General features: G+C 44.4%; 1 protein-coding gene across 3 annotated transcripts in view; it reads left to right on the forward strand.

Annotated features, from left to right (window-relative positions):
• tenm1 (teneurin transmembrane protein 1) overlaps positions 1-26,963 on the forward strand; it is a 1,545,585-nt gene that overhangs the window by 1,167,844 nt on the left and 350,778 nt on the right. For 2 of the 3 annotated variants that reach the window (XM_072505612.1, XM_072505613.1), the window contains exon 6: positions 8,921-9,085. The exons of the other annotated variant lie outside the window; for it this stretch is intronic. In XM_072505612.1, coding sequence (XP_072361713.1) covers positions 8,921-9,085 — 165 coding nt within the window. The remainder of the gene's footprint in view (positions 1-8,920; positions 9,086-26,963) is intronic. 3 annotated transcript variants of the gene reach the window in all.

Consider the following 26,963-nt stretch of genomic DNA (forward strand, 5'->3'; position numbering starts at 1 on the left):
GTCTGTCCAATGGGACAATTTCCATCCAGATGCCTCGCTATTTCTTCCTTGATGATAGATTCCAGCATCTTCCCTACTACCGAAGTTAAGCTCACTGGCCTATAATTACCCACTTTCTGCCTACCTCCTTTTTTAAACAGTGGTGTCACGTTTGCTAATTTCCAATCCGCCGGGACCACCCCAGAGTCTAGTGAATTTTGGTAATTTATCACGAGTGCATTTGCAATTTCCCTAGCCATCTCTTTTAGCACTCTGGGATGCATTCCATCAGGGCCAGGAGACTTGTCTACCTTTAGCCCCATTAGCTTGCCCATCACTACCTCCTTGGTGATATCAATCCTCTCAAGGTCCTCACCTGTCATAGCTTCATTTCCATCAGTCACTGGCATGTTATTTGTGTCTTCCACTGTGAAGACCGACCCAAAAAACCTGTTCAGTTCCTCAGCCATTTCCTCATCTCCCATTATTAAATCTCCCTTCTCATCCTCTAAAGGACCAATATTTACCTTAGCCACTCTTTTTTGTTTTATGTATTTGTAGAAACTTTTACTATCTGTTTTTTATATTCTGAGCAAGTTTACTCTCATAATCTATCTTACTCTTCTTTATAGCTTTTTTAGTAGCTTTCTGTTGCCCCCTAAAGATTTCCCAGTCCTCCAGTCTCCCACTGATCTTTGCTACTTTGTATGTTTTTTCCTTCAATTTGATACTCTCCCTTATTTCCTTAGATATCCAAGGTCGATTTTCCCTCTTTTTACCGTCCTTCCTTTTTGTTGGTATAAACCTTTGCTGGGCACTGTGAAAAATCACTTGGAAGATTCTCCACTGTTCCTCAACTGTTTCACCATAAAGTCTTTGCTCCCAGTCTACCTTAGCTAGTTCTTCTCTCATCCCATTGTAATCTCCTTTGTTTAAGCACAAAACACTAGTGCTTGATTTTACCTTCTCACCCTCCATCTGTATTTTAAATTCCACCATATTGTGATCGCTCCTTCCGAGAGGATCCCTAACTATGAGATCCTGAATCAATCCTGTCTCATTACACAGGACCAGATCTAGGACCACTTGTTCCCTCGTAGGTTCCATTACATACTGTTCGAGGAAACTATCGCGGATACATTCTATAAACTCCTCCTCAAGGCTGCCTTGACCGACCTGGTTAAACCAATCAACATGTAGATTAAAATCCCCCATGATAACTGCTGTACCATTTCTACATGCATCTGTTATTTCTTTGTTTATTGCCTGCCCCACCATAATGTTACTATTTGGTGGCCTATAGATTACTCCTATCAGTGACTTTTTCGCCTTACTATTCCTGATTTCCACCCAAATGGATTCAACCTTATCCTCCATAGCACCGATGTCATCCCTTACTGTTGCCCGGATGTCATCCTTAAATAACAGAGCTACACCACCTCCCTTACCATCCACTCTGTCCATCCGAAAAGTTTGATACCCTCGGATATTTAACTCCCAGTCGTGACCATCCTTTAACCATGTTTCAGTAATGGCCACTAAATCATAGTCATTCACGATGATTTGCGCCATCAACTCATTTACCTTATTCCGAATACTACGAGCATTCAGGTAAAGTACACTTATGTTGGCTTTTTTACCTCTGTTCTGAATCTTAACACCTCAATCAGTAACCTCTCCCAAGTTATATTTCCTCTTAACCTTTCTCCTAATTTTCCTTGTCGTCGAACCCACATCTTCCTGTAACAACCTGCCGCATCGCTTACCATTAATGTTTTCACTTCCCGTTTTATTTCTTTTAGTATTCCTGGTCCTATTCACTGAACTCCCCTCAGTCACTGTACCTTGTACTGTCGCCCTTTTTGATTTTTGACTATGGCTTCTCTGCCTTATACTTTCCCCCTTACTGCCTTTTATTTCTGTCCTTGTTTTACTACCTTCCAACTTCCCGCATCGGTTCCCATCCCCCTGCCACATTAGTTTAAACTCTCCCCAACAGCTCTAGCAAACACCCCCCCTAGGACATCGGTTCCAGTCCTGCCCAGGTGCAGACCGTCCGGTTTGTACTGGTCCCACCTCCCCCAGAATCGGTTCCAATGTCCCAGGAATTTGAATCCCTCCCTCTTGCACCATCTCTCGAGCCACGTATTCATCCTCTCTATCCTGACATTCCTACTCTGACTAGCTCGTGGCACTGGTAGCAATCCTGAGATTACAACCTTGAGGTCCTACTTTTTAGTTTAACTCCTAGCTCCCTATATTCAGCTTGTAGGACCTCGTCCCGTTTTTTACCTATATCGTTGGTGCCTATGTGCACCACGACAGCTGGCTGTTCACCCTCCCCCCCCAGAATGTCCTGCAGCCGCTCCGAGACATCCTTGATCCTTGCACCAGGGAGGCAACATACCATCCTGGAGTCTCGATTTCGTCCGCAGAACCGCCTGTCTATTCCCCTTACAATTGAGTCCCCTATCACTATAGCCCTGCCATTCTTCTTCCTGCCCAGCTGCGCAGCAGAGCCAGCCACGGTGCCATGAACCTGGCTGCTGCCGCCTTCCCCTGGTGAGCCATCTCCCTCAACAGTATCCAAAGCGGTATATCTGTTTTGCAGGGAGATGACCGCAGAGGACACCTGCACTGCCTTCCTACTCTTGCTCTGTCTTTTGGTCACCCATTTACTATCTCCCTCAGTACCTTTCACCTGCGGTGTGACCAACTCACTAAACGTGCTATCCACGACGTCCTCAGCATCGCGGACGCTCCAAAGTGAGTCCATCCGCAGCTCCAGAGCCGTCAAGCGGTCTAACAGGACCTGCAACTGGACACACTTCTTGCACGTGAAGGAGCCAGGGACAGTGGACGTGTCCCTGAGCTCCCACATCGCACACGAGGAGCATGACACGGGTCTGAGATCTCCTGCCATGTCTTAAACCTTCGGTTAACTTCAACAATTTCAATTTCCCCCCCAAAAATTTAAATAAACAAATAAACAATGAAGAAAAAAAAAAAAAAATATACCAATGAAAAGAAACAGAAAAACAGAAACACTACTTACTAGTCACTTACCAGGGATAAAAAACACTTCCTCCCCACCCAGCTTCGAATTCCCACCTCGATTCAAATTCCCAAACTCACTCTTTGCTGTGTCTCACTCCTGGCTCTGTCTTCTCTCTGGCTCACTGGGAGAACTCACTTTCTGTCTCCATCTGCACATAACGGTGCTCCATCGGCCGCTCCATCCCATCGTCCGACCGATAGGGCAACACACCTCAATGCCAGAGGGAGAGGCATCACATGTGAGGAGGAGTGGCTTCGATGAATCATAGTGCATCAACTGTTTGGAAGATAATAGTTGCCGATTCCCTCTGGCAAATGTTTCCACTTGTGGTGCTTTTCACACCCATTTCTGGTTCTTTAAAAGCGTGTGCAGGGGTGCCAGCAAAGTAGCCAGGTTCAGGATGATCTTCCCGTAATAATTGACGAGCCCTAGGAACAACCTCAACTCTATTGCGTTCTCAAGTGTCCCTTGATCACCCACACTCTTTCCTCCACCGGTTACAACCCACCCGTATCGAAGCGGTATCCCAGGTATGTGATCTCTTTCACCTGAAAGACGCACTTGCCCCACAGCAGGCAGACGCCCACGCCAGAAAATCGTCCAGAGGACCTCTTCTAGGTTGCCCAATTCTTCCTTCTCGGTTGCTTCTGTAATTAACATATCGTCCAGGTAGTCAGTCACACTAGAGAACCCTTGGAAGATGTTTCCCATTACACGCTGGAAAAATGGCACACACTGACGACACCCCGATTGGAAGCCAGGGAACCCTGTGGGTGCTGATGTGACGTACTTCCGAGACACCGTGTCTAATTCCAACTGGAGGTATGCGTGACTTATGTCCAGCTTCGTGAATGACTGACCCTAACCAACTTCGCATGTTGGTCTTGCATGAGGCACTTGACCAAGTGGGAGGCCCTGTTGACGGTCATCTTCGCACAGGCAAATGGACTTGTGTGGCTTCAGCATCATTGGTGCTGCCCACTCTGCGACCTGAACCGGGTGCATGATGCCCACGATCTCCAGCCGGCTCAGTTCATCATCCACTTTCATAAATAGGGCGTATGGGACCAGTCAGACCCTAAAGTATTTGGGTTGGGCCTCAGGGTCAACATAGATTTTGGCTTTGGCTCCCTTCATTGTTCACAGGCTTTATTGGAAAGCATTCGGATACTTTCCGAGGATTTTGTTGAAACCACCAGTACCCATCCAGAAGATGTGTTGCCAGTCCAGGCAAAGTCTTTGTAACCAATCACGGTCTAGGAGGCTGTGTCCAGATCCTTGCACCACAACCGGTGGTAGCCTAACAGACTGTTGTCCATAGGTTACCGGAGTCACCGTGGTCCCAATGATGGTCAATGGTTCCACGGAGTATGTTGCCAGCCAGGCCTTAGTATCCTTCAAGCCAGGTGCTGGATTCCCAAATGGAGCCTCTGAAAAATTTGTTGGTCGGTAATAGAAACAGAAACCCCTGTATCGATGTCCATATCCAAGGGGTGAACATTAACTTGGAGTGTTATTCTTATCGGGGCTACTTTGGGGGCTGTGATGCAGTTTAACTATGTTACATTGTCTTCCTCAGGTGGGCAATTTCGAAAGCCCTGGCTCGGGTGCTTGTGTCATCTGGCAGGGTGACACATTTACTGTCAATTCTGTTAGCCTCTGCTGCCATGGTTCCTGCGACTGCAATTGCAGCACTGTTGTGAGTATTCGTCATTGTCCTGTGGAGCGATGTCTCATCCACCTGTGGTGGCACTTGGCCTTCGGGTCTGACCACAACATTGTTTTGGTGGTGACTGGGTCACGTAAGCTCTATCCTTGAGGGAGTGTCACTCAATGGAATGGGAGCCGGCCGACGCTGTGTACGCCATAATCCAAGGGACCTTGGAGCTCCTGGATCCCCTTTTCTACCCTCTCGTGTGGGAGCGACAGTTCAATGGCCTTTTTCAGATCCATGGCCACCAGCTACCAGCTTCCTTCGAGTCACCATATTGTTAATTCCACACATCAAGCGATCTCTCAACATCTCAGGGAGGGATGTGTCAGAGTCACAATGTTCAGCTAACTTGCAAAAGCGTGCCAGAAATTCCGTAACCGATTTCCTGGGGTTTATCTGACTGTATCGAACAAGTATCTTTGCATTATTACTGACGGCTTAAGGTCGTAATAATTCAAAACAAGTTCCACAAGCTCGCTAAAGGTTCTCAAGTCTGGGCCACCAGGTAGGTGAGGTTCTTGATTATGCTGAATATTGGGGCCACAGGTTGGTCAGGAGCATTACCTTTTGTCGATCATCTCCAGCAATAGCATTTGCCTGGTAGAAATACTGCATTCCTTTGGAATACTGGGCTCAGTCTTCTACGCCTGCGTCAAAGGCCTCGAGCTTTCTGAAAAGTGGCATTTTTAATGTCTCGCTGACTTTGTTCTTGTGCTGGGGAATTCTGGTGTGGCCAGGACGTACAGAACCCCACCGTTATTTTCCTCGTCATCAGTATAAATGCTCAGGAGGCCCGAGAAGGTAAGTTCAAATGAAGTTTCATTTAACAACAAAAGCAAAGGCCGCAATGCGGCTCACAGTACAAAGGTCCCAATCGGGTCTTCTGATCACGTCGGTTCCAGTCCAGGCCGGTTTTTATAAGGTGATTTTACGAGGCCCAGCTGGATGGTGTCCACCGAGTAACGTGGGAGAATAGTTTGGGTGTCCCTGTGCGTCGCGTGAGGGTTATTACATTTGTCACCATAGGGAGCTGTGTTGCTTTGGATAGGATAATATTACATGCCAACTCAGAAACAGCGAATAAGCAGTCACAAAAGAGTTAACAGTTCAAAACCCACTCCAAGGATAAGCCTGTGACATGTTAAGACAAATAATTTGATTAAAACTAATGTCTGGGCTCAATATAAGCAAAGCATTCAGGATGAAATTTAATGGCCAAAAAACAGAGTTCCATTTTGGGTGCAAAAAGTGGGGTGTTCCTCAGCGCCTGCAGCGCTAATAACACCACGCTATCTATTGGGACTCTTTTTTGGGGGCCTTGGCGAGGAATCAAAGCCATACTTACCTCACTTCATGCACTGACGAGTCCAGCTTGCCCCGATCTCTTAAACCCCCCCCACCAGACTCCACTTCGTGGTCTCTGAACCCCCGGAACACCCCATCTCACCTCTTAGGAAGTCCTCAATTCACCCCTCCTCTTAAGGCAGGGAACCTCCGAGCCTAATCCCTGGCACGGGTAACCTGGCACATGAACACTTTGGCGCTGCCAATCTGGCACTGCCCCCATCAGCCTGGCAGTACCACCCGGGCACTCTGGCAGTGCCAATGTACCAGACTGGCAGTGCCAATGTGCCAGACTGGCAGTGTCAAGGTGCCCAGGTGCAAGTGGGTGTGCCAGGGTACCACCCTGCCCAGAGCCAGTCTACCCAGGGGCCTCCAATAGCCTGCGTGACCCCCCCTCAGGTGCCGACATATTTAAATGAACCGAATGGCTCACTTCAATATGTATAATCTGGATCTCACCCAGCGTGAGCAAGATCCAGCTTGCAACGTCGCACGAGATTCCGTTAGATCTCGCGAGGCGTTCCGAGGCTCACAAATCCCGTGAGATTCTTTTGTGGAGATTTAACGGTCTTGTTGCATCACTGAGTCGGGCGCAACGAGGCCGTTCAATCGCACCCTCAATCATTTGTATTGCTGGGCGAGCGTTTATTTACACAAAAGCACCATTTTCAGCAGGGACGGATTTACAAATCACTACAGGGAAATAATGAAGAAATAACATTTATTTTCTAATTAAGTCTGGAACATACCGCTTCCCAGAAACTTTGATCTTCGCACTGGAGTTGTCATATTTCACAACACTTTGGAGCCTGGTGTAATTCTGCTTTACAAGCCAAAAATAAAGTTTCTTGGGAGAGTTACAAATATTTGAATCTAAAAGTGAAACACTGGACTTTGTAAAGGGAATTTATTGCAAAAATACCCACTGCAACCAAGCCTGCAGAAAGCTTCAGTTGGACCGTGGCAAGTTATATCCCACAAGATTCATGCAGGATTTTTGGTTTAAATCAAAGGTTTTTATTTCCTTTGCCAGCTTAAGTCACTTAGATAACCTTATAAATAACGATGTGACTCAAAAACAGTAAGGTCACTATAAAATTATCTGCCTCAAGTTCAGGTGCAACCAACAACGGGAGGATACAATGATCATTTTTGACAGGTCCCAGTGTCGCTTTCCAAACAATCGGATTGACGGAAATATTCAAGTCCCACCATCCAGCCAATTGGGACTGACTAATATTTCCAAGCTTCATTCGATTTGCAAAGGTTCACTTCTGAGATTACATCTCTTATGTTCTCTTGCGAAATATTAAAATAGACTAGGGGTGGAATGCTGATTGTTGGCACCTTTGAATAAGGTTTAGTGTTTTGGAACATATGTTGTCATGGAATAGGAAATTATTCTAACCACGTAAGTGTGAAGTCACCCAGCCATGTGTTCCATGTGCACTGAATCATTTTGGTGTCACTGGTAGCATTGGTGCATGTGGTGATATGGACGTGAGATTTTTAATTTTGATTAATTTGTTCCTCTTGAGTTAATTGAATTTTACCTGACGTCTTTTTATCCTGAAAATCAAAATGAATAAAGATGAATCTACAGATGCCTACAAAATTAGATTTGAGATATTCTTAACCAATTGCCTTTATTCTTTGCTAAGTGCTTTGTGCTGCCAGGGAAACCAACATTTTTCTGTTGCCCAACTTTTGTTCTGTCCGAAGCAACCCTCTAGCCGAGGTATTGGCCCTTGCTGAGAGTCAGTTCCATAGCCACTGCCCTTTGACACTTCACCCAAGCAGCTATCTTCATGTGACAAATTGAACAATGAGCTTTTTCCAGCTATTTAATCATAGATGGCATCCCAGCCAGTCATGATCTTGCCCTGATACAATTGCCACACACGTCGTTTTTCCAGCAGGGATCATTCACTCGCAATCAGCAACAGGAATCCTGACTGGTTTGCCCCTTCCATATCTTTTCATTAAAACAGTAAAAAATATATACAAGGCCAAACGGTACAAACACTAATTTTGTGTTGGAGAAACAGGGTACCCTCCCCTCAGTACGAACGTACGGGGAGGTGGGGGTAGGATACTCTAATTATTAAAATAGTTCAAACACAGTTATGGCCAATTGAAATCAATTAGTTAAAGCACCGTCCAGGAATTGAATCAAGGTCTATACGACAAACTTATACATTTGGCGGTGTCTATTTACCCATTCGGTAATCAGGTAAGTTTCATCACTCATCCTTTAAGTAAGGTTTCAGGGTGTCACCCATATTTTAAGTCATGTGTTGAACACTTAGCGTGTTATCCTTCATGCTAATTGCACTAAAATCTCAGTTCTATTCAGATGAATAAAACTGAGAAATGCTCTCACCAATTTTCTAGGTAACAAATTGTTCATTTGTATCTCCATGTAAACAAGGCCTCTGGTGTGAAGATACAATACAAAGTACCCTCTTTCAATGATTCATTTTGCTTTGTGATTAGGGCAAGTGATTTGTTGCAGCAAGTGATTTATCCCTTGCACCTGCTTAGAAATTAGCATTTGCACACCCTCCGGGACATATTTATGCAAAATCGTGGTACTCAAGCAGCAAATTGCACCACACACAGTGAGTGCAAAAACTTATTGGATTTGTCACAGATGCTCCCACTGTGCCAAACCACTTGCTGTATTTATGAAATTGGAAAATAAGGTCGGCGAATGGCTGAAATTCCATTAAAAATGAGTCCTAATTGTTTCACTTTGTTGAGTATCATTGAATTGATTGCAGGGATCTATGGACATGAATAAAAACTGCCTGTTGGTTTTACAGCAGTGCACCTGTTTGGCTTGACCTGGCAGCTACAGCCAGTACATGGACAACTCTACGAGAATGGGGGAAGCAAATCTTTCACTGGGCTGGAAAACCTGGATACCACTTCATCACCCAAGGGCGGAAAAGGTTCAGACAAAGATGACATGAAAGGAGGTCTTGGAGGTAGCTGTGCACCTAATGAACCTTAAAAAAAGATGAGTGGAATCACAGTTTAACTCCCTAGTCGACCTTTTGTGTTTCCAGAAAGACCCTGATTTTATGAGGGGATTTAGTGCTATTTATAAAGCTGTAAATCCAACATTGTGTAAACATGATGCTGCCCTGGTCATTAGTTCCATGTCAAAAAAAACCCCAAAATTAATTACAATGAGCACCAGCAATAATTATTTTTGTAAAAATAATTTTTTATTGCTTGTCTACAAATACACAACTATTTTGATGTTACAGATACTTCTGGTAGAACGAGATAGGGGGAAAAAAACTGCACGAGTCATCGCATAAAACTTAGATTAGGCAGTGCTTAATGGACCAGGGAATTAAAGCTGTCATAATGTGATTTAGGGGAGAAAGGGTAGAACTAATCTGCCCAGTCATTTAAGCATGTGTATCATCTGTTCCCTGTGTAAGTGAGATGGTAAATTATGGTTTCACTCCTGCAATAGTAAGTTAGACAGACATTCAGGTCAAAATTAAACATGACACCTCAAACATAAGAGTGCCTGACTAATTACAGTCAGTTGATTGCCATACAAACCATTTGTTTCCGTACAGATTCTGTAAATGGTGAGCATCGACAGTGAACACAGATTGTAATACAGCCTGATAAAGAGTGTTCAGCAGGGTGATGTGATGCATCTAGTGTGTGAGTGGAGAGAGTTAATATGCTTTCTGCTTTATTGAGCTAGTTTGCTTCTCATTTTTAGCCCAGTTAACTGGCTCGCAGCAATGTGAAAAAGAAAGACAAATGTGTCAGTCTCTTCCTGTCGGTACACAGTGTCTCCATCAGCAAGTCCTCAGCTGTGCCCCCTAGTAACGACACTTGGAAACTGGGTCCTTCGCAGCCCCAGGCTAAAGTTTCAGAGGAACTGTGCAGGCTCACTGGCACATCCTGGCACCCATGAACCGAACTCCCTGCTACAGACGAATACCACAGAAGAGTTGAAGGCTAAAGGACTAAACCCTGGCAAAACAATTTTGAGGGAGCCCAAAGGGAGACTGATGCCTAAATATGCCATCTTTCCAGCAACTCCTGCAACCAAACCAGTGTCAAATATTAGTGCTTTACATTCTTTTTTTACCAAATGAGGAGGTCAAGATGTTTGGCCTCTATAAATTTTTGCCCAGGCCTATGCCCTGGAGAGGACATTCCAATATTGCAGCAAAATGTTAACATAATATGGGAGATAGCAGTTACGAGTGATAAACCCAACTTGATTGGCATAAATAACGGGTGCTCCAGGCTTTCTCTAATAGTGGGACGGTCTATTGTGTCCCACTATGAACCTCAAATCGGCAGCCCACATCTCGTATGGCGCTGAGCCATCACAGTCAATCTGCTTCAGTGGGTGCTCAGAGCTTAGAGTCTCTCTGCTCAACAAGTGGACAGAATCCATTGCACAATGCAAACAAATAAAATAAATCCAAAAAGTGATTATGCCAATTCTTTGATTGGCAAGCTGGAATATCACCTCTGTGTGCATGGGATTAACGGATGACTGATTGACAACACATGGAAGACAGCTGTAATTGGGTTGGAACTTGATAGGCTAAACATTGACATAGCTTCCCTGCAGTGATCTGCTCACCAAGACCAGATCACTGAAGGAAACACTTTATTTACACTTTCATCTGGCTGAGTTCAGAGGAAATGCATAAAAGTAAGGTGTAGGCTTTGCTATAAGGAACCTACGCCTCTTGATATTAGAGCACTCTAAAAATGGTTCAGAACATGGGGCGGAATTCTCCGCAATCGGTGCGATGTCCGCCAACCGGCGCCAAAAACGGCGCTAATCAGTCCGGCAGTCCGACCCGGCGGGGGGTCGGAGAATCCCGCCCATGTTCTTTCCACCCTCCTCTCAACGCAAACAGGACCAGTTAACCCCATGAGTATCTGTGCTCCACTGAAGAGGTGAAAGGCCAGTTCTATGAGGAGCTTGGCATTCCTATCAGCAGAATCCCTAACTCAGAACATCTTTAGCTCCTGGAATATTTAAACACAAGAGTGGGTGTGTAACATAATACATGGCCTCCTACCTCTGACGTCATGGCCTGGAAAGATAAATGAGAATGTACAGACTACTTATCTTTGCTGCTACCTTGAGCTTTGTATAACTAACATTTTATTTCAGAACCATCTATGCCACAACGTGTCTTTGAGATAGCCAAGATCAGCTGAATTTGATCATCACCAGACGTGACTCGCTGAGCAGCATTCAACAGCATTCTTAGCACACGCAGCTACCACAATGCTGATGCTAATACAGATCACTCCCTGGTGTGCAAGGATTAGGATGCAGCATCTGAAGCTTTTTCTTTCAAAGCAGAAATGCCGCCCTCATATCAATATCAGCCATACTGTCTAACCGGATAAAGCTAGTCATTCCTTAACTCAGTTGAACAGGCGCTCTCCAACATTCCTACATGGAGTGCATAAGTGAAACGGAACATCTTCAGGTGATCATCTACAATACTGCGCTCTCAACATGTAAGAGCAAAAAAGTGCTGACTGGCTCGAGGCAAACAGCACTGTGATGGAATCTGTCATTGAAGCCAAGTGATCTGCTCTCATTAAATTGCAAGAGAGATCTAAGTGAGAAGATTTGGAATGCACTAAGAGATCGCCGAAGTAAAGTCCAAGAAGCTGATAGCAGTGTCTCCTGGTTTCTACATTGCCAGAATATCCAGAGGTCCTTCAACACAGGGAATTGCTAGGGGCATGTATAAAGGGTCAAAATAATGACAGGTCCATCAGCAAACAGAATTATTCCATTGAAAACAAACACAGGAGATGTCATCACTGACTGCAATAAACATTTGGAGAGATGGGTGTAACGCTGTCTTTTGCTGTACACTATGGAACAATGTCACTGCTCTCGGCACCATAGAAAGCCTGCCTGTCATGGTGGAGCTGAATATCACATCCACAATGGAGATGTGTAGCAAAGCGATTGACTCACCTGCTATGGGCAAAGGTTCAGCTGCTGTTGCTAACTCATTAAGCATAGGAAACCATTACTTTTGAAGAATTTGCACAACTTTCTCTGCCTCCACTGAAGGGAGGGGGCAGTGCCCAGGATATGCATGATGCAAAGATTGTGATCTGTCCAAGAACAAGGACAACCACGAATTTGCAACAACTATCAAGGTATCTCTACGCTGACATTGTCGGAGAACTATTTTCCCATGTTGTCCTTGTCATACACACCCCTGTCTGAAACAATGGGGATGGGGTGGAGATGGCTGACAGCTTCAAATTCCTTGGTGTGCACATCACCAACAATCTGTCCTGGTCCACCCACGTCGCCGCTACGACCAAGAAAGCATAACAGGGCCTGTACTTTTTCAAGAAACTAAGGAAATTCGGCATGTCCACATTGACCCTTCAGTGTTTACAGATGCACCACAGAAAGCATCCTATCTGTCTGCATCACAGCCTGGTATGGCAACTGCTCGGCCCAAGACTGGAAGAAACTACAGAGAGTCGTGAACACAGACCAGTCCATCATGCAAACCCGCTTCCCATCCATTGAGTCTGTCTATACCTCCCTCTGCCTTGGGAAAGCGGGTAGCACAAAGACCCCTCCCACCCAGCTTACTCACTCTTCCAACTTCTTCCATCGGGCAGAAGATACAAAAGTCTGAGAACACGCACTAACAGATTCAAAAACAGCTGCTTCCCCACTGTTCCCAGACTCCTAAATGACCCTCTTATGGACTGATCTGATCGCTTCACACATCTTCTCTACAGCATGATAGCACAGGGGGTAGCACGGTTGTTTCACAGTTCCAGAGTCCCAGGTTCGATTCTCGGCTTGGGTCACTGTCTGTGCGGAGTCTGCATATTCTCCCTGTATCTGCATGGGTTTCCTCCAGTTTACTCCCACAAGACCCGAAAAACGTGCTGTTAGGTAAATTGAACATTCCGAATTCTCCCTCTGTGTACCCGAACAAGCGTCGGAATGTGGCGACTAGGGGCTTTTCACAGTAGCTTCTTTGCAGTGTTAATGTGAGCCTACTTGTGACAATAAAGATTATTATTATTATTACTGAATAGTACTACACTCCTGATGATTCACCCGATGCCTGTGTCTTTGCATTTACATTGTGTATTTATGTTTGCTCTGTTTTTTTTCACGTATGGAATGATCTGTCTGGACTGGACACGGCACAATGCTTTTCACTGTACCTCGGTACACGTAACAATAAACAAATCCAATCAATTGTCAGACTGCAGATTCTGGCTGAATCCATCAACTCTGAATCTGAGAGTGGTTTGAAAACAGGAGGATCTACAATTGGTATGATCTTCTCAGTTCAGCAGCTGCAAGAGGAATGACAGGAACAAAAGAGACCATTACATTTTGCCTTCATTGACCTCACTGCGCCATTAACCATGTGAGCAAGTGGTGGCATAGTGGTAATGTCATTGGACTAGTACTCCAGAGATCCAATCTAATGCTCGGGGGTCACATGTCCAAATCACATCATGGTAGCAAGTCTCAGCAATGGTGGTCGCAAAACTATTATCAATTGTCATAAAAACCCATCTGGATTAATGTCCCTTTAGGGAAGGAAATCTGCCATTCTCACCTGACCTGACCTACATGTGACTTTTAACTGCCCTCTGAAATAGCCTAGAAAGCTACTCAGTTCAAGGGCAATTAGGAATGGGAAACAAATGCTAGCTTTGCCAGCAACGCCCATATACCATGAATAACTAAATTAATTTTAAGCTGCCGAGAAAACTGGCTGTCCACCAAAGCTGCTCAACATGACTTCTTTCCCTGACAACGTGACAAGTAAGGTCAGCTACAATGGAGCAACATCCGAACCTTTGGAGATCTGCAGTGGGGTCAAACAGGGTTGTGCTCTGGCACTGCCACCCTGACACATTATTCCCTTTGCTGCAGAGAGTGTCTACATACATATTGAAAAAGATAGAAAGGTATTCACCGTGCTCATATGAGATCCAAGAAAAATTTAAAACTGAGATAAGGGGAAACTACTTCTAACAGAGGGCTGAACAGTATTTAAGCATGTGTATCAGTTTCCACCTTCACTGTCTCAGACATACCTTTTTCATTTCATGGTTGGACATGGTCACCAACTCTGAGGTCCTGGAGCCTGCTAATTCCATCATCATACATTATTTGCTAAGTAAATAATGTCTGCACTGACTCGACCACATTAATCGGATAGAAGTTGGCTGTGTGCCCAAAAACATTCTGTATGGTGAACTGGTCACTTGATTATGGGGTGGGATTCTCCGATCCTGGGGCTAAGTGTTGCCGCCGTCGTAAACGCCGAAGCGTTTTACAACGTCGTCATCTGGCCCCTAGGATCAGCAATCCTGAGCCGCACAGGGGGCCAGCACAGCACTGGAGTGCCTCGCGCAGCTCCAGCTGCTGATACGGGCGCCAGCACGGCCGGCGTGGGATCGCGCATGCGCGCCACGGCCAGCGCGAGTTCCCGAATGCGTGTGGGTTGCCTTCTCCGCGCCGGCCCTCGGGCAACATGGCTGAGCCCTACAGGGGCCCGGCGTGGAGGAACATAGGCCACCCCCCCCGGGATAAGCCTGCCCGCCGATCGATAGGCCCCGAACGTGGTCCTGGCCAACGTGGAGACCCCCCCCCCGGAGTCGGATGCCCCCCACCTCCCCACCAGGATGGCCCCCGCAGCATTAACACCGAAGTCCCACCGGGTAGGACCACACACACAAACGGCGCCGGCGGGACTCGGCCAAACTCAGCGGGCATTCGGCCTGTCGAGTGCAGGGAATCGTCGGGGTGTATGGGAGGGGAGGCCGTGTTCAGTGGCCCCTGACCGGCGGCGTGCTGACCGCACCGGCGACATTGCCGCCAATTCTCTGGTCGCCGAAGAATCGGCAGATCGGCATCAGAGCGCGCCCCATCCGGCGATTCTCGACCCGCCGCGGGATCGGAGAATCCCGCCCATGACCTCTTGGGCATCCAAACCTCTGCAACATGGACATTGACACTGACAACTTGGAGACAGCCACTGATGGCCGTGACATCTGCAGTGACTGTTCGGAAAGGAATTGAAAGAGGCATTGAAGGAAGCAAGCAGAAATTAAAAGCTCAGCTGGCCAAGAAGTGGACGCAAAGAAAACTGAGGCCAGTGAGTGGTGAACCTTCTCAGCCTACTGCCTTCCTCTGTGGCAAATGTGGCAGAGGCTGCCATGTCAGAGCGGGACACCTGAGGCGATGCTTAACACAAGAGTTGACGACCAAAGAGAAAACCATTGTATTTTAAGATGGAAAGCTGCCACCACTGATAAGTAGTGTACTAGTAGAAGAGAATTTGGACAACAATTCTGACTCCATGCTCACGCAGTCCATCTGGGCCCACTGTCATGTCCCTGACTGACCACAAAATTCTCATGGTGGGATTTTTCAGATGTTCCCCCAATTGATAAAATGTCATTTAGCTTAAGAGGCTAATGAGAGATCAGCATTTTTTGAGTCGCTTTTAGAATGTATCAAAAGAAAACCCAGAAGCTACAGCAGAAGTGGGTCATTTGCATTGCAGCTTCAGTTTTAGAGATTTTAAAATACAACGTAGGATACTAGTCAAGATTTCAGATTCACTTGTCAAAGGTCAACTTTCTGAAGCAAAGGCAGATAAGAACCGTATCCTCTTTAGTACTCTTTCATTTCATTCTGTCTTTCACTTAGCCATTGTAGGAATGTTCAGTGGACCCTGGGGTAATACAAATCAGGAAATAACAAGCATAAAATATAAAAAATCAAGTCCATAAGTGTATTATGTAGTCAGTTCCACTTTCTGTATAAAAGTCCCTTGAATCTAGCGGAATGCTATATCTTCTTTTAGATTTTTATCGATCTCTTTGCCTTTCATTTCCTCTGTTTATCAGCATATCTATCTGTCCCTTTCCTATTTTATCTTTACAGATTTTGTAAAAACATCAAGGGTCTTAAAACATTATTATTCACAGGTGGAAAATCTCGACGAGCTGAATGTGATGTTGTGGGTTGTAGTCCCAACACCCCCTAAAAGTTGGGCACAAACCCACCTGCACATGGGCAGCTCATTCTGCAGCCATTTAATGGCTGTCAGGCCATTCATTGCCTCGAAGTAGGCCTCCTGCCCCTACTGGAGAGGAAATGCCACCTTAAAAGCTGTTGGCAATTAAATGGGCAGCAGCTCTCTTGCCCTAGCTGTGCCACTTGGAGTTATGGTCATGGCCAAGACTGCTTTGCAGCCCCGACAAAGAGGAGCTATGGAGACCGGACTTGCATGAGTGTGGGGATAGTAACTCTATGGCCTATGTGTACTGTAACCTGACAATGAAGAGCGAATACTAACAATTGAATGTTCAGTAAGCTTGTAATATTTTCTTTCACTTCGTTACCTAATGGAAACATCTATTTAAATTAAAACATGGAGAGAGGAATTTGATATGAACATGTTAAACCTATTCAATAGTGTCATTCGGTGTCCTTATTATGCTTATGTCTATTATGTCTATCTGTTTACCATATTCTATTCATCAATTCATTTCTGTTAATGTGAATCCTTACAATCCCAGGCCACTTCAACAACCTCTGTTTTCATTACATGTTACAACTTACAAAGTATTTCATGCAGTGCTAGCTGTCGCTCTTCACGTTCTCAGTAAAAGATTCCCAAATGCCTACAAAGTCAAACAAACACCAAAAAGGATTTTTATCCGAGCAGTTGTATTTAGAGAAGTTATACATTAACAAGATGATCCCATCATCTCTATTTCATATGTAACACTGTCAGGTATTAGAACTCTTTTAGTTACAAACAGTATAATTATGGTATTTATATCACCTTTGAGAACGTGAGCTTCCATATTTTTACTTGTATATATTTCAGGATTAATTAGAACCAGTTTGAAGATTACTGAGATCATTTATAATGAAGTGTATTAGTCACCAATTACTGAACAGCTTTTCTGTCATTATTACTGCTACATAATGAATCCCCTGCACTTTTAGTTGGCGTAACAAATGCAGGGGTGAGAAAGGAAGAGTAGTTTAATTAGTAATTTATTTTAACCTGTGTTTCTGCACACTAGACACCACATCTAGTGGTGTCTCATGCTCCTGCTTGATGTTTTCAGGTTTGCCTTCTATTGATTTCAGTCTCTTTGATTAATAGTAAAGCTGTGCTACTGCATTTAATTATATAAATAACTAAAATACCACGTTTCTGCATTTTCCTCACTCATTCTCTGAACTCAAGATTTTGAGCAGAAAGCATGAACAAGTAAAATATATTCACATCTGTGTTATGCATTGATGAACACAATGAAAGTTTATGCACAAGTTCTAATTACCTAAAGGGTGATCTCAATTCTTAACAGAGGATAGATTTTCCCAGCTATCGGAACTTATTGATTTGTTCACTGACCTCTAATTCAACAATACCGTCTTGCATTCAAATATTGCAGTAAAATTTCCCAATGGAACAACTCACAGGAGCATTATGAAGCAAAATTAGACACCAATCCAATCGGCAATAGATAACCAAAGAGGTAGGCTTCAAGAGAGACAGTCTGAGAGATTTGGGGAATTTGAGAGCGTAGGGCCGAGACAGCTGACAGCACAGTCACTAATAGTAGGGCAATTAAAATTGGGGATGCTGTGTTTCACTGCATGGTCGGCCTCTTGACCGGTGTTTTGGGGATTATCTATTCTCCAAATGTTTGCCACTCAAGTATGCCGGCTCTCAAAGTCTCGCTTCATTTACAGCAAGAGTTTACACATTTAGATCTTTACACAAGGTTGGAACTTTTCGCCCTTTAAGGTCTCTTGTATTTCTCAGTTATGTGATCCGACATCATTATTACATCAGCATCATGTGTGATTCTTTTGTTAACCTTTGCCACTCAATAAATCCAAGTTAGATGAGCACAGATCCATCAGAGGGTTGTGGGGCTGGAGGAGATTACAGAGATAGGGAGGGACAAGGCTGCGGTGGGATCTTAAATCTCAGGTGAGAAATTTAAAATCAAGGCATTGTTTGACCAAAGCCCAGCAAGCACAGAGTTGATGATGAACTGAACTTCATATGAGTAAGTAAACAGGCAACAGAGCTTTGGATGACATAAAGTTTATGGAGGGTGAAATGGTGGAGATCAACCAGGTTTTTATTGGAATAGTCAAGTCCAGAGTTAGCAAGGGCATAAATGTGGGTGAGAGCAGCAGAAGTCTGGAGATGATATTGAGGTGGAATTAGGCAGCTTTAATGTGGACTGTGGTTGGAATCACAACTCTGGATCAAATATGATGCAAACTTGCCTACAGTCCAGTTTAGTCACAGAAGGTTATCAAGGAGAGGAATGGAAATGGGGAGCCAAGTTTGTTGTGAGGACAGAAGGCAATGGCTTCAGTTTTCTCAATATTTAATTCTCTAAAGTTTTGTTTAGTGCACAAGTGTACATATATGTTGCATTTTAATAGAGGCTGCAAGCTTTGCATTGATGATTTAGAATAGTGAGATACTTCTATGAATGCGTCATATTAACATAGTGAGAATTGGGATCCATATTAAATAGGTGAGTGTTTTAAACTAAACCTTCAAACTTTAATAATGGTTAGCTTATTTAATAAAGTATCATTGGTATTCTGCAGATCGTGTTCAAATTTAGTTGGTTTTTTTACGGTCCTTGTTGGTGTTATAATTGGACGGGAAGATCCCACAGTAGAACCATGGCTCAAAAATCCGTAATTTTTACTTTTTGTCATAAAACGTGGAAGATCAGAGTCACAGGACCGCAAATTAGTTTTAACAACAAGAGAAAAAACATTTATTAAACGTGAAAACATTGGAATATGACACAATACTCCTTTACTCCCCACGTAACTTAACAAATACACACAGATTTTAAGACTAACGCAGATTTAAAGTACATCTTAAGCTACAATGGTCTAATTCACACAAAGTCCCTTTAAAGCACAGATTGGCTGAGCCAAATACACACATTCTGCTCTGAACTCCAAGTTAGTATCTACAGTTTTTACCTCAGAATCCCAGCAGATAATTGTTACATGAGAGTTTCCAAACTCGACTCACAAAACCATAATGCTTTTCCTTAGTGGTTTGCATTCTGAAATCCAATCCATGTTCTTAAATGACACTTCTAAACAAATCTTCTGCTCCACTTTTAACAGCGGGTCCAGTCAAGGATTTTATATCAGCCCCTTTTGGATTTCTTTGTCTTAAATGCTGAACAAACTGTTCATAGATGATTTAACTCTCAATTTCCAGACTCTAGTAAAATGGCATCAAAGGTTATATTTACCGCTGAAGTCTGCTATCCCACTTTAATTCTGGTTACTGAAATTGTCTCTTTAACTCCGAACAATTTGTTTACTCTTCCTTGAATTCTTTTGAACAATACCTTGATCTATGTTCTCTTACCATCAGTCGCCCGAAGGTATTCTTGCTGTCCCAATTCCCTGGTTATCTGGAATATAACTTGTTCCTGAGGAAGCCTGCATCTATTTACCTCCCTTGTCCTATCCAGTTTCTTCTGGTAGAGTTGAGAGATGTTCACTCCCCAGTGTCCTGATTCCAACTACATTATATCCAGCTAGAAGTATAATTTAAAAAGTTAAAAGGGCTAAGCAATGCCCATATACTTCTGCTAGCTATTTATTCTTCACGCCATACCCCTCTCTAAGCACAATAGAATCACAGTTGGAATTGAAACCAACCCCTATAAACACCCTTTTCCAGCATGAATCTAACTATATATTTTACCCTTTCAGGCACAGAAACATTAAATTAAACCCACTTAAAACTATATCATATTTCTAATGTTTACAAATGCAAATAAAAATCCCTGAAAATTACTTCTGTGTTCCTAATATTTTTCAGAGCAGAAAAGTTTGCTTTCATATAAAACTTTAATCATGTTACTCAGAAGAGCCACAAATCACTTCATTTTGAAGTCCTTTTGTCATATGAACACACATCGGAGCCATTATGTACACAGCAAATCCCAAGATAGTAACAAGCTGAATGGAAAGCAATGCCTCCCAAAGTATCTCACCCTCCTGATAACTCAAATTTTGTTTTAAAAAAGGGAAAAATATGGTGACATTTTCCAGGCGTTACTGCTGGTGAGATCTTCTGCTCCCGTTGACGGTGACCTCCAGCCATGGATTCCCCGGTGGTGGAAAATGCCGAAAATGGGAAACCCATTGACAACGGCGAGACCGGATGATCCCACTGCCTGCCATTGGCGGGCTATCTCCCCTGCTGCAAAAACATGCTGCAGTGTAGAGGGGAGAGCGGGTTATCCCACCCTATATCCATCTCTGTTACAATTTCCCAAAAGAAAAGAGAAAAATAATAAACTCTGATGATTAAGAGAAGTTATTAAATTATAGTCATTGACAATATCCTTCCAGCTATGTAAGATGTGGACATGCAGTAAATCTGTTGGGGTGATATAGTTTCATATAGTGCACTTTTGCTGATGACTGAAGCAACTAACCCATGAGAGACAGGTTGTGCTATGAGCCTCAGTTATCTGGTGTTGTTGTGGATTGTTGTTTTTGGTGTTGCCGCCTGTTGTTAAGTCACTGTAATCACTGGTCCTCATGGTGGAGCATGTCAGTCCACAGGGGATGTTGCCATTTACCTCTGTCATTGGCAATGTTTAGGGACTTCATTTCATGCTTGCAAACAAACATCCTTGAAGGGATGCTTTGGGTGTACATATGGTCTTCTGATTCCAGCTATTTCATCATGCAGAATATTCTTGGAATGTGCCCTTCATCGATTCTGTGCATTTGCCTGAGCCAGCAAAGTCTGACCTCTTGAACCCTTCAGCATTTTGAGACCCCAGTTTAATCTTGGTTCCTCAGCATTATGGCACTGCCTGTGACCCCGGCAATGGTCACCATTCCCAGCTGACAGTGATGGACTACAGAACTGTCAGCCGATCTAGTTGGCCAGCGCGACTCTGAAGCAGGACCTGTTGCTGAGATCAAGAGAGAAGCCTTGCCTCACAGCAATTAACCTTGTTCCGAGCATTAAATTGCTGTGAACTTCTTTTGGGATCATGGCTGGAATCCTTCCACTTGACTATTGAGAAAGAGGGGGGGGGGGGCTCCTTCACCTGAGCAACGAGCAGTGCTCCGAAAGCTAATGATTTGAAACAAACCTGTTGGACCTTAACCTGGTGTTGTAAGACTTCTTACCGTGTGGTACGAGCTAGAGAGGGAACCAGTAATGAACTACTTTGTACATTTGTTGTAAATAAAGTTACTTTTTGTTTGACTTCAGAAACTCCTGCTGAATTCTTCATGGCCCTCACAAAAAGGGAGCAGAGTCCATGGTATCCCATAAATATCAGGCCCTTGCATTCAGACCAAGGGGAAACTAGATTATCAGATGTACCCATTGGCCAAGTCCTGAAATCGTTCATCCAGTCCTAAGCTTGACATTATATATTTGTTTGTGCCCAATGCGAGTAATCTTTAAATGGAATTTACATAAAGTCTTGAATCGGCATTCACTTTCGGTTACCGAACACACTGAAAAATTGGGAAGGGTGCCCAATTGCCGTATTCCCAAAATCTCCCAACCCAACCTAAATTTTCCTGTCCTTGCTCCAGTAGGAAAATTGGGTTCCTTGCTCCAGTAGGAAAATTGGGTACCTGTTTGTAAACGACAGGGAAGATGCAAGGCTCCAAAAATAACCCAATTTTGCTGCTTTTTGTTCCAGCTATTGCTGACCGCAGGGACCACCAGAGACCACAAGAGGAGGGTCACATGACACTGGAGCAATGGCAGCAAGCCCACAAGTTTATTAATTAGAGTAAGAGAGCTTATTAGTAGTCACTTTTAAGGGTGCCAAACACTGGCGTAGTTCAAGGCTTTCACTGAAGATAATTCTTTGTCTTCGGGGCATTTTTGTCAATTTAAATGGGCAGCCTCTCTTAATAAGACTGCACCTGGTATCCTACTGCAAGGTCACTCACAATGCCTTCTGTTCCATTGTGTAAAATACATTAGGTTACGGCTAATGGAAGTCTTGAGGTCTGAACGCCCCCCTCCCTCCCCCCCACCCCCCCACCCCCCCAGCAACAAGAGCAAAATTCATTGTCGAACCTCCAAAATTGCGATCAAAATAAAGTTTTAAACAATACATATTTAACAAATACATGATTATGTTTTCCTATTAGGCTGTTATTTGTGTCTTTTAATGCCTTCTATGACAAAAATACTTAAAACCTCAATGTGCTGAAAAGTTGAGGCCTCAGCTGTACATTCACCTGCTCTCCAAAATAAGTGGATAATTTTCAACCATGTCTGAGCATGTGCAATTTTGCTAACTTTCCCTGCATGCATTAATAGGCATCTAAATTGCTTTATTCCCTAAACCAATAAGGATTTGAGAGTTTATTTATGCTTTGAAAAGTACTGGCGATCTGAATTTTCCGAGCTCAATTTCAGGCATGAGATATTTAAAATACTACAATCTGCTTGTTCTCTATTATGAACATTTAGATAACAGCTGGGATAAACACACCTGTGATTATGAACACCTGTGGCATTTATTTATCAAAGTCAAAATATTAAAAGTGGATCTGGGAATTTTTCCATGTGATTTAAATGCAACTAAAGGTGGAGTTTGTATTGTTCGATTACTTTTCTCTGGCTGGTTTCTATGTCAAGTACAATAAGCTCGGATGATATTACCGACCTGACAGAAGTGCTTCTTTTAGCCAGGCCAAGACTGAGAAAAAAATACTAGATTTTCAGGGATATCGGGGAATGAAAAATAAAGTAATTTGACCTCAACAATTAAACACATAACTTCCACTGAAAGTGAAAAAATTATTATGACACTTGGTCTGCAAGGGTAAATTTAATTAGTAATGAATATGATAAAGATATTTATATATATATATAGCCACTAAAGATGCCAAATAAATTGAGGATGTGACTTGTAACCAATTTTAAGCCATTTTTGGGCTTAATGGTTAGAATACATGATTTGCATTTATATCACTCCTATCTTGACCTTGGAATATTCTAAAGTGCTTCAAAGCAAATGAACCACAGTTGAACAGGGAGTATGGGGACGTTTATTGTCCTGAATTAGACTGGGATAAGATAGAGGTCTATGATTAAAATAGCATGCACCCAGGACTTTTTTTTAAAATCACTATATTGGATGTTTGAAAAGGAACAAAGCAATGCTGAATCTGTTTTTAGGTGATGATGTAAGACAAATAAGTGACCTGAAAGCTGGATAATACATGAATATGGTGCATGATCTAATGTAATTCAGTTCTGGGCGGGATTAGTGGAGTCGTTTCAAGCGGTTGCAGCATTGGCAACCACCCTGCTATCAAACAGCACTCTTTTACTTTCTTGCCTCAGCGGGGAATGTCCCGCCGAGGATGCACACGCATGCATTTCCTGCACTGAGGAACTCTGCTCAACAGTGTAGGCAGAGATCGGGGTGCCATTTAAAAATGGCGCCATGATCTCGCGAACATCCGGTATGACCCCCAGACCCACTCGACATGACTCACGGATTCTCCCAATACCCCAACTCACCTGTTGGGGGGGTCCTCAAGCCCCTCCACACCCAACCTCCTATGGGCAGGGTATATCCGTGCCCAATCCCTGGTGTGGGCAAAATGTCACCCGGGCACCATGGCACTACTAGCTTGGCACACTGGCAGTGTCCTCGCCAGCCTGGAAGTGCCACTTGGGCACCTGGGTGGCACTGCCAGGATTCCCAGGTGACACTTCCAGGGTGCCAGCCTGGCAGTGCCATAGTGGCCAGGTAGCATCAGCAGTGCCAAGGTGCCACCCTGCCTGAAGGCCAAACAGCCAGGAGTCTCTGATCGCTTGGGATAACCGTCCCAAGTGCCTTTCTGCCTTGTCCCAGTTTGTGGAGACAAGTGTTGAATAGCGCCCGGCTGGGATCTCCTCGGCAAGGCCAATAGATCCCGGGTGCTGGTTAGATTCGGCATCGAGCTGTTATGCATACTTAACTATGCAAGTCTGGGGGCTGGATCCAGATCGTGATTTCTCGCGGGATCTCGTTAGATCTTCTGGTTGCGCAACGATAGTCAGGAATCCCGGAAGAGGCCTCTCGTAGAATCTACAGGCCGGGACCGGTCCCGATTCAAGCGGGACGCAGCCGGTAAATCTCGCCATAATTATGTTTGCATTGATCAAGGAAAAGAGGAGTCCATGCGAAGATGGACTTTTATTTTGGTGGCTTTATATGAGTCTAGCTAGATTAATTATTGGACAAAATTTAAAAACAAACACTAGACCAGCACTGGTGTTTTAAAGTGTGAATGATTAAATAAATGTTTAATTTAGAAGAAAACTGAGAGCTATAAAAAAAACATAGGAGGAAGTCACTTTAATCACTTTAATAAAATTCAATAAACTAAAAGGGAGCATGAGAGAGGACCAGCTGTCAACAGCAAAGGAAATAGCAAGAATCTTTGTTTACGCATTAAAGGAGGAATGAATTTGCATGCTTCCACTTGCTCAGCACATCTTAAAGCATGAGGTAAAACTGTAAGCTTAATCAAAGAAAGGCTGGGACTGTGCTAACTTGTATTTGGGAGTTAGGGAATATTGGCGATGTATTAAATATTTTTCAGATTTTACAGGAGACTAAATAAACTGAGTGTCTAAATATAGTGTGCAAGTGTCAGTACTAGAATCAAACATTCAACGGTATGCAATATTAATAAGTCAATAGAACTGAACATAAAATATCATCAGACAGGTAAAGTATGCATGTCACATTATTAGAGGAGGTTTGGGAACAGCTGGTGCTAGAGGCACTAGTCTGCATTTTCCAAAAATCATGTGGAAATAGAATTGAACTGAAGATTGGAAGGTGGTAAATATTACACCGAGATTGAAAATAGTACCTCTGCAGATAACAATTAATTTGACACAGGCAAAGGAGAAATAATATTGAGGACATGGCAAACATTGAGAGATAACGCATGAGGACATTCTAGCAGGAAGGACAGATAGATGCCAAAACCAGTACATTCTGGGAAAAGGGAAAGGAAAGTATACCCTGAATGGATTTGATTTTAACAGAGTGAAAGGTCAAAAAGCTTCGGGTGCAGATGTTTGTATCTTTAAAGGATGGAGCGGAGGCAGAAGGACCATAATTGGTTATATGTGAATCTAGGTTTTATATATGGAGTATTGAATTGAAGTAAGGGGATGAATTTCCCCCAAGTATTATTGGCAAACATTCAGAGTATCGAATGCAGTCCTTGCATTTAAAGGAAAATTTATGCCATAAAGAGAATACAATACGGGGGCGAGATTCTCCGACCCCCCGCCGGGTCGGAGAATCGCCGGGGGCTGGCGTGAATCCCGCCCCCGCCGGTTGCCGAAGTCTCCGGCACCGGATATTCGGCGGGGGCGGGAATCTCGCCACGCCGGTTGGCGGGCCCCCCCGCGCGATTCTCCGGCCCGGATGGGCCGAAGTCCCGCCGCTAAAATGCCTGTCCCACCGGCGTAGATTAAACCACCTACCTTACCTGCGGGACAAGGCGGCGCGGGCAGTCGCCAGGGTCCTGGGTGGGGGGGGCGCAGGGCGATCTGGCCTCGGGGGGTGCCCCCACGGTGGCCTGGCCCGCGATCGGGGCCCACCGATCCGCGGGCGGGCCTGTGCCGTGAGGGCACTCTTTCCCTTCTGCCTCCGCCACGGTCTCCACCATGGCGAAGGCAGAAGAGACTCCCTCCAACGCGCATGCGCGGGAATGCCGTCAGCGGCCGCTAACGCTCCCGCGCATGCGCCGCCCGGAGATGTCATTTCCGCGCCAGCTGGCGGGGCACCAAAGGCCTTTTCCGCCAGCTGGCGGGGCGGAAATTCGTCCGGCACTGACCTAGCCCCTTAAGGTTGGGGCTCGGCCCCCAAAGATGCGGAGCATTCCGCACCTTCGGGGCGGCACGATGCCCGACTGATTTGCGCCGTTTTGGGCGCCAGTCGGCGGACATCGCACCGTTTCCGGAGAATTTCGCCCCTAATTCCAGTTGGCTTCTGGTAATTTTAAAAAATTATTTCATGAAGTGTGGGCGTCGCTGGGCCAGCATTTATTGTCCATCCCTAATTGCCCTCGAGAAGGGTGTGGTGAGCTGCCTTCTTGAACTACTAAACCCACTGTGATGTTAGGAGGGTGTTCCAGGATTTTGTCCCAGCGACAATGAAGGAACGGCGAAATAGGGCGCGATTTTTCAGGTCCGTTCGACGCACACACAAATCTTGTTATTGCCGCTAAATCCCACGAGAGGGCCATAAATGGATTTGCGCCAGGGAGATCTCGGTTTGAGATCCTTCTCACCCCAGTGATGTGATCAGATTCACACCCAGAAAGGTGTAAACATGATTCCCATGAATTTAGATATTTTATAAAAAATTAAACGGTTTTATGCCATACCTTCCATCCCTGTGCGATGTTCCACGCCAGTGGAGTGACATCACGCCAGCATGATTCACTTCATGGCAATTGAGCTTAACTTTGGTAGTAGGGAAGATGCTGGAATCTATCATCCAAGGAAGAAATAACGAGGCATCTGGATGGAAATTGTCCCATTGGGCAGACACAGCATGGGTCCATAAAGGGCAGGTCGTGCCTAACTAATTTAGTGGAATTTTTTAACGGGGAGCCAATGGATGTGGTTTATCTGGATTTCCAGACAGCCTTTGTCAAAGTGCCACACAAAAGGTTGCTGCATAAGATAAAGATGCATGGCATTAAGGGGAAAGTAATAGCATGGATAGAAGATT

This window comes from Scyliorhinus torazame, chromosome 5, assembly GCF_047496885.1.
Source record: "Scyliorhinus torazame isolate Kashiwa2021f chromosome 5, sScyTor2.1, whole genome shotgun sequence".
Taxonomy (NCBI): Eukaryota; Metazoa; Chordata; class Chondrichthyes; order Carcharhiniformes; family Scyliorhinidae; genus Scyliorhinus; species Scyliorhinus torazame.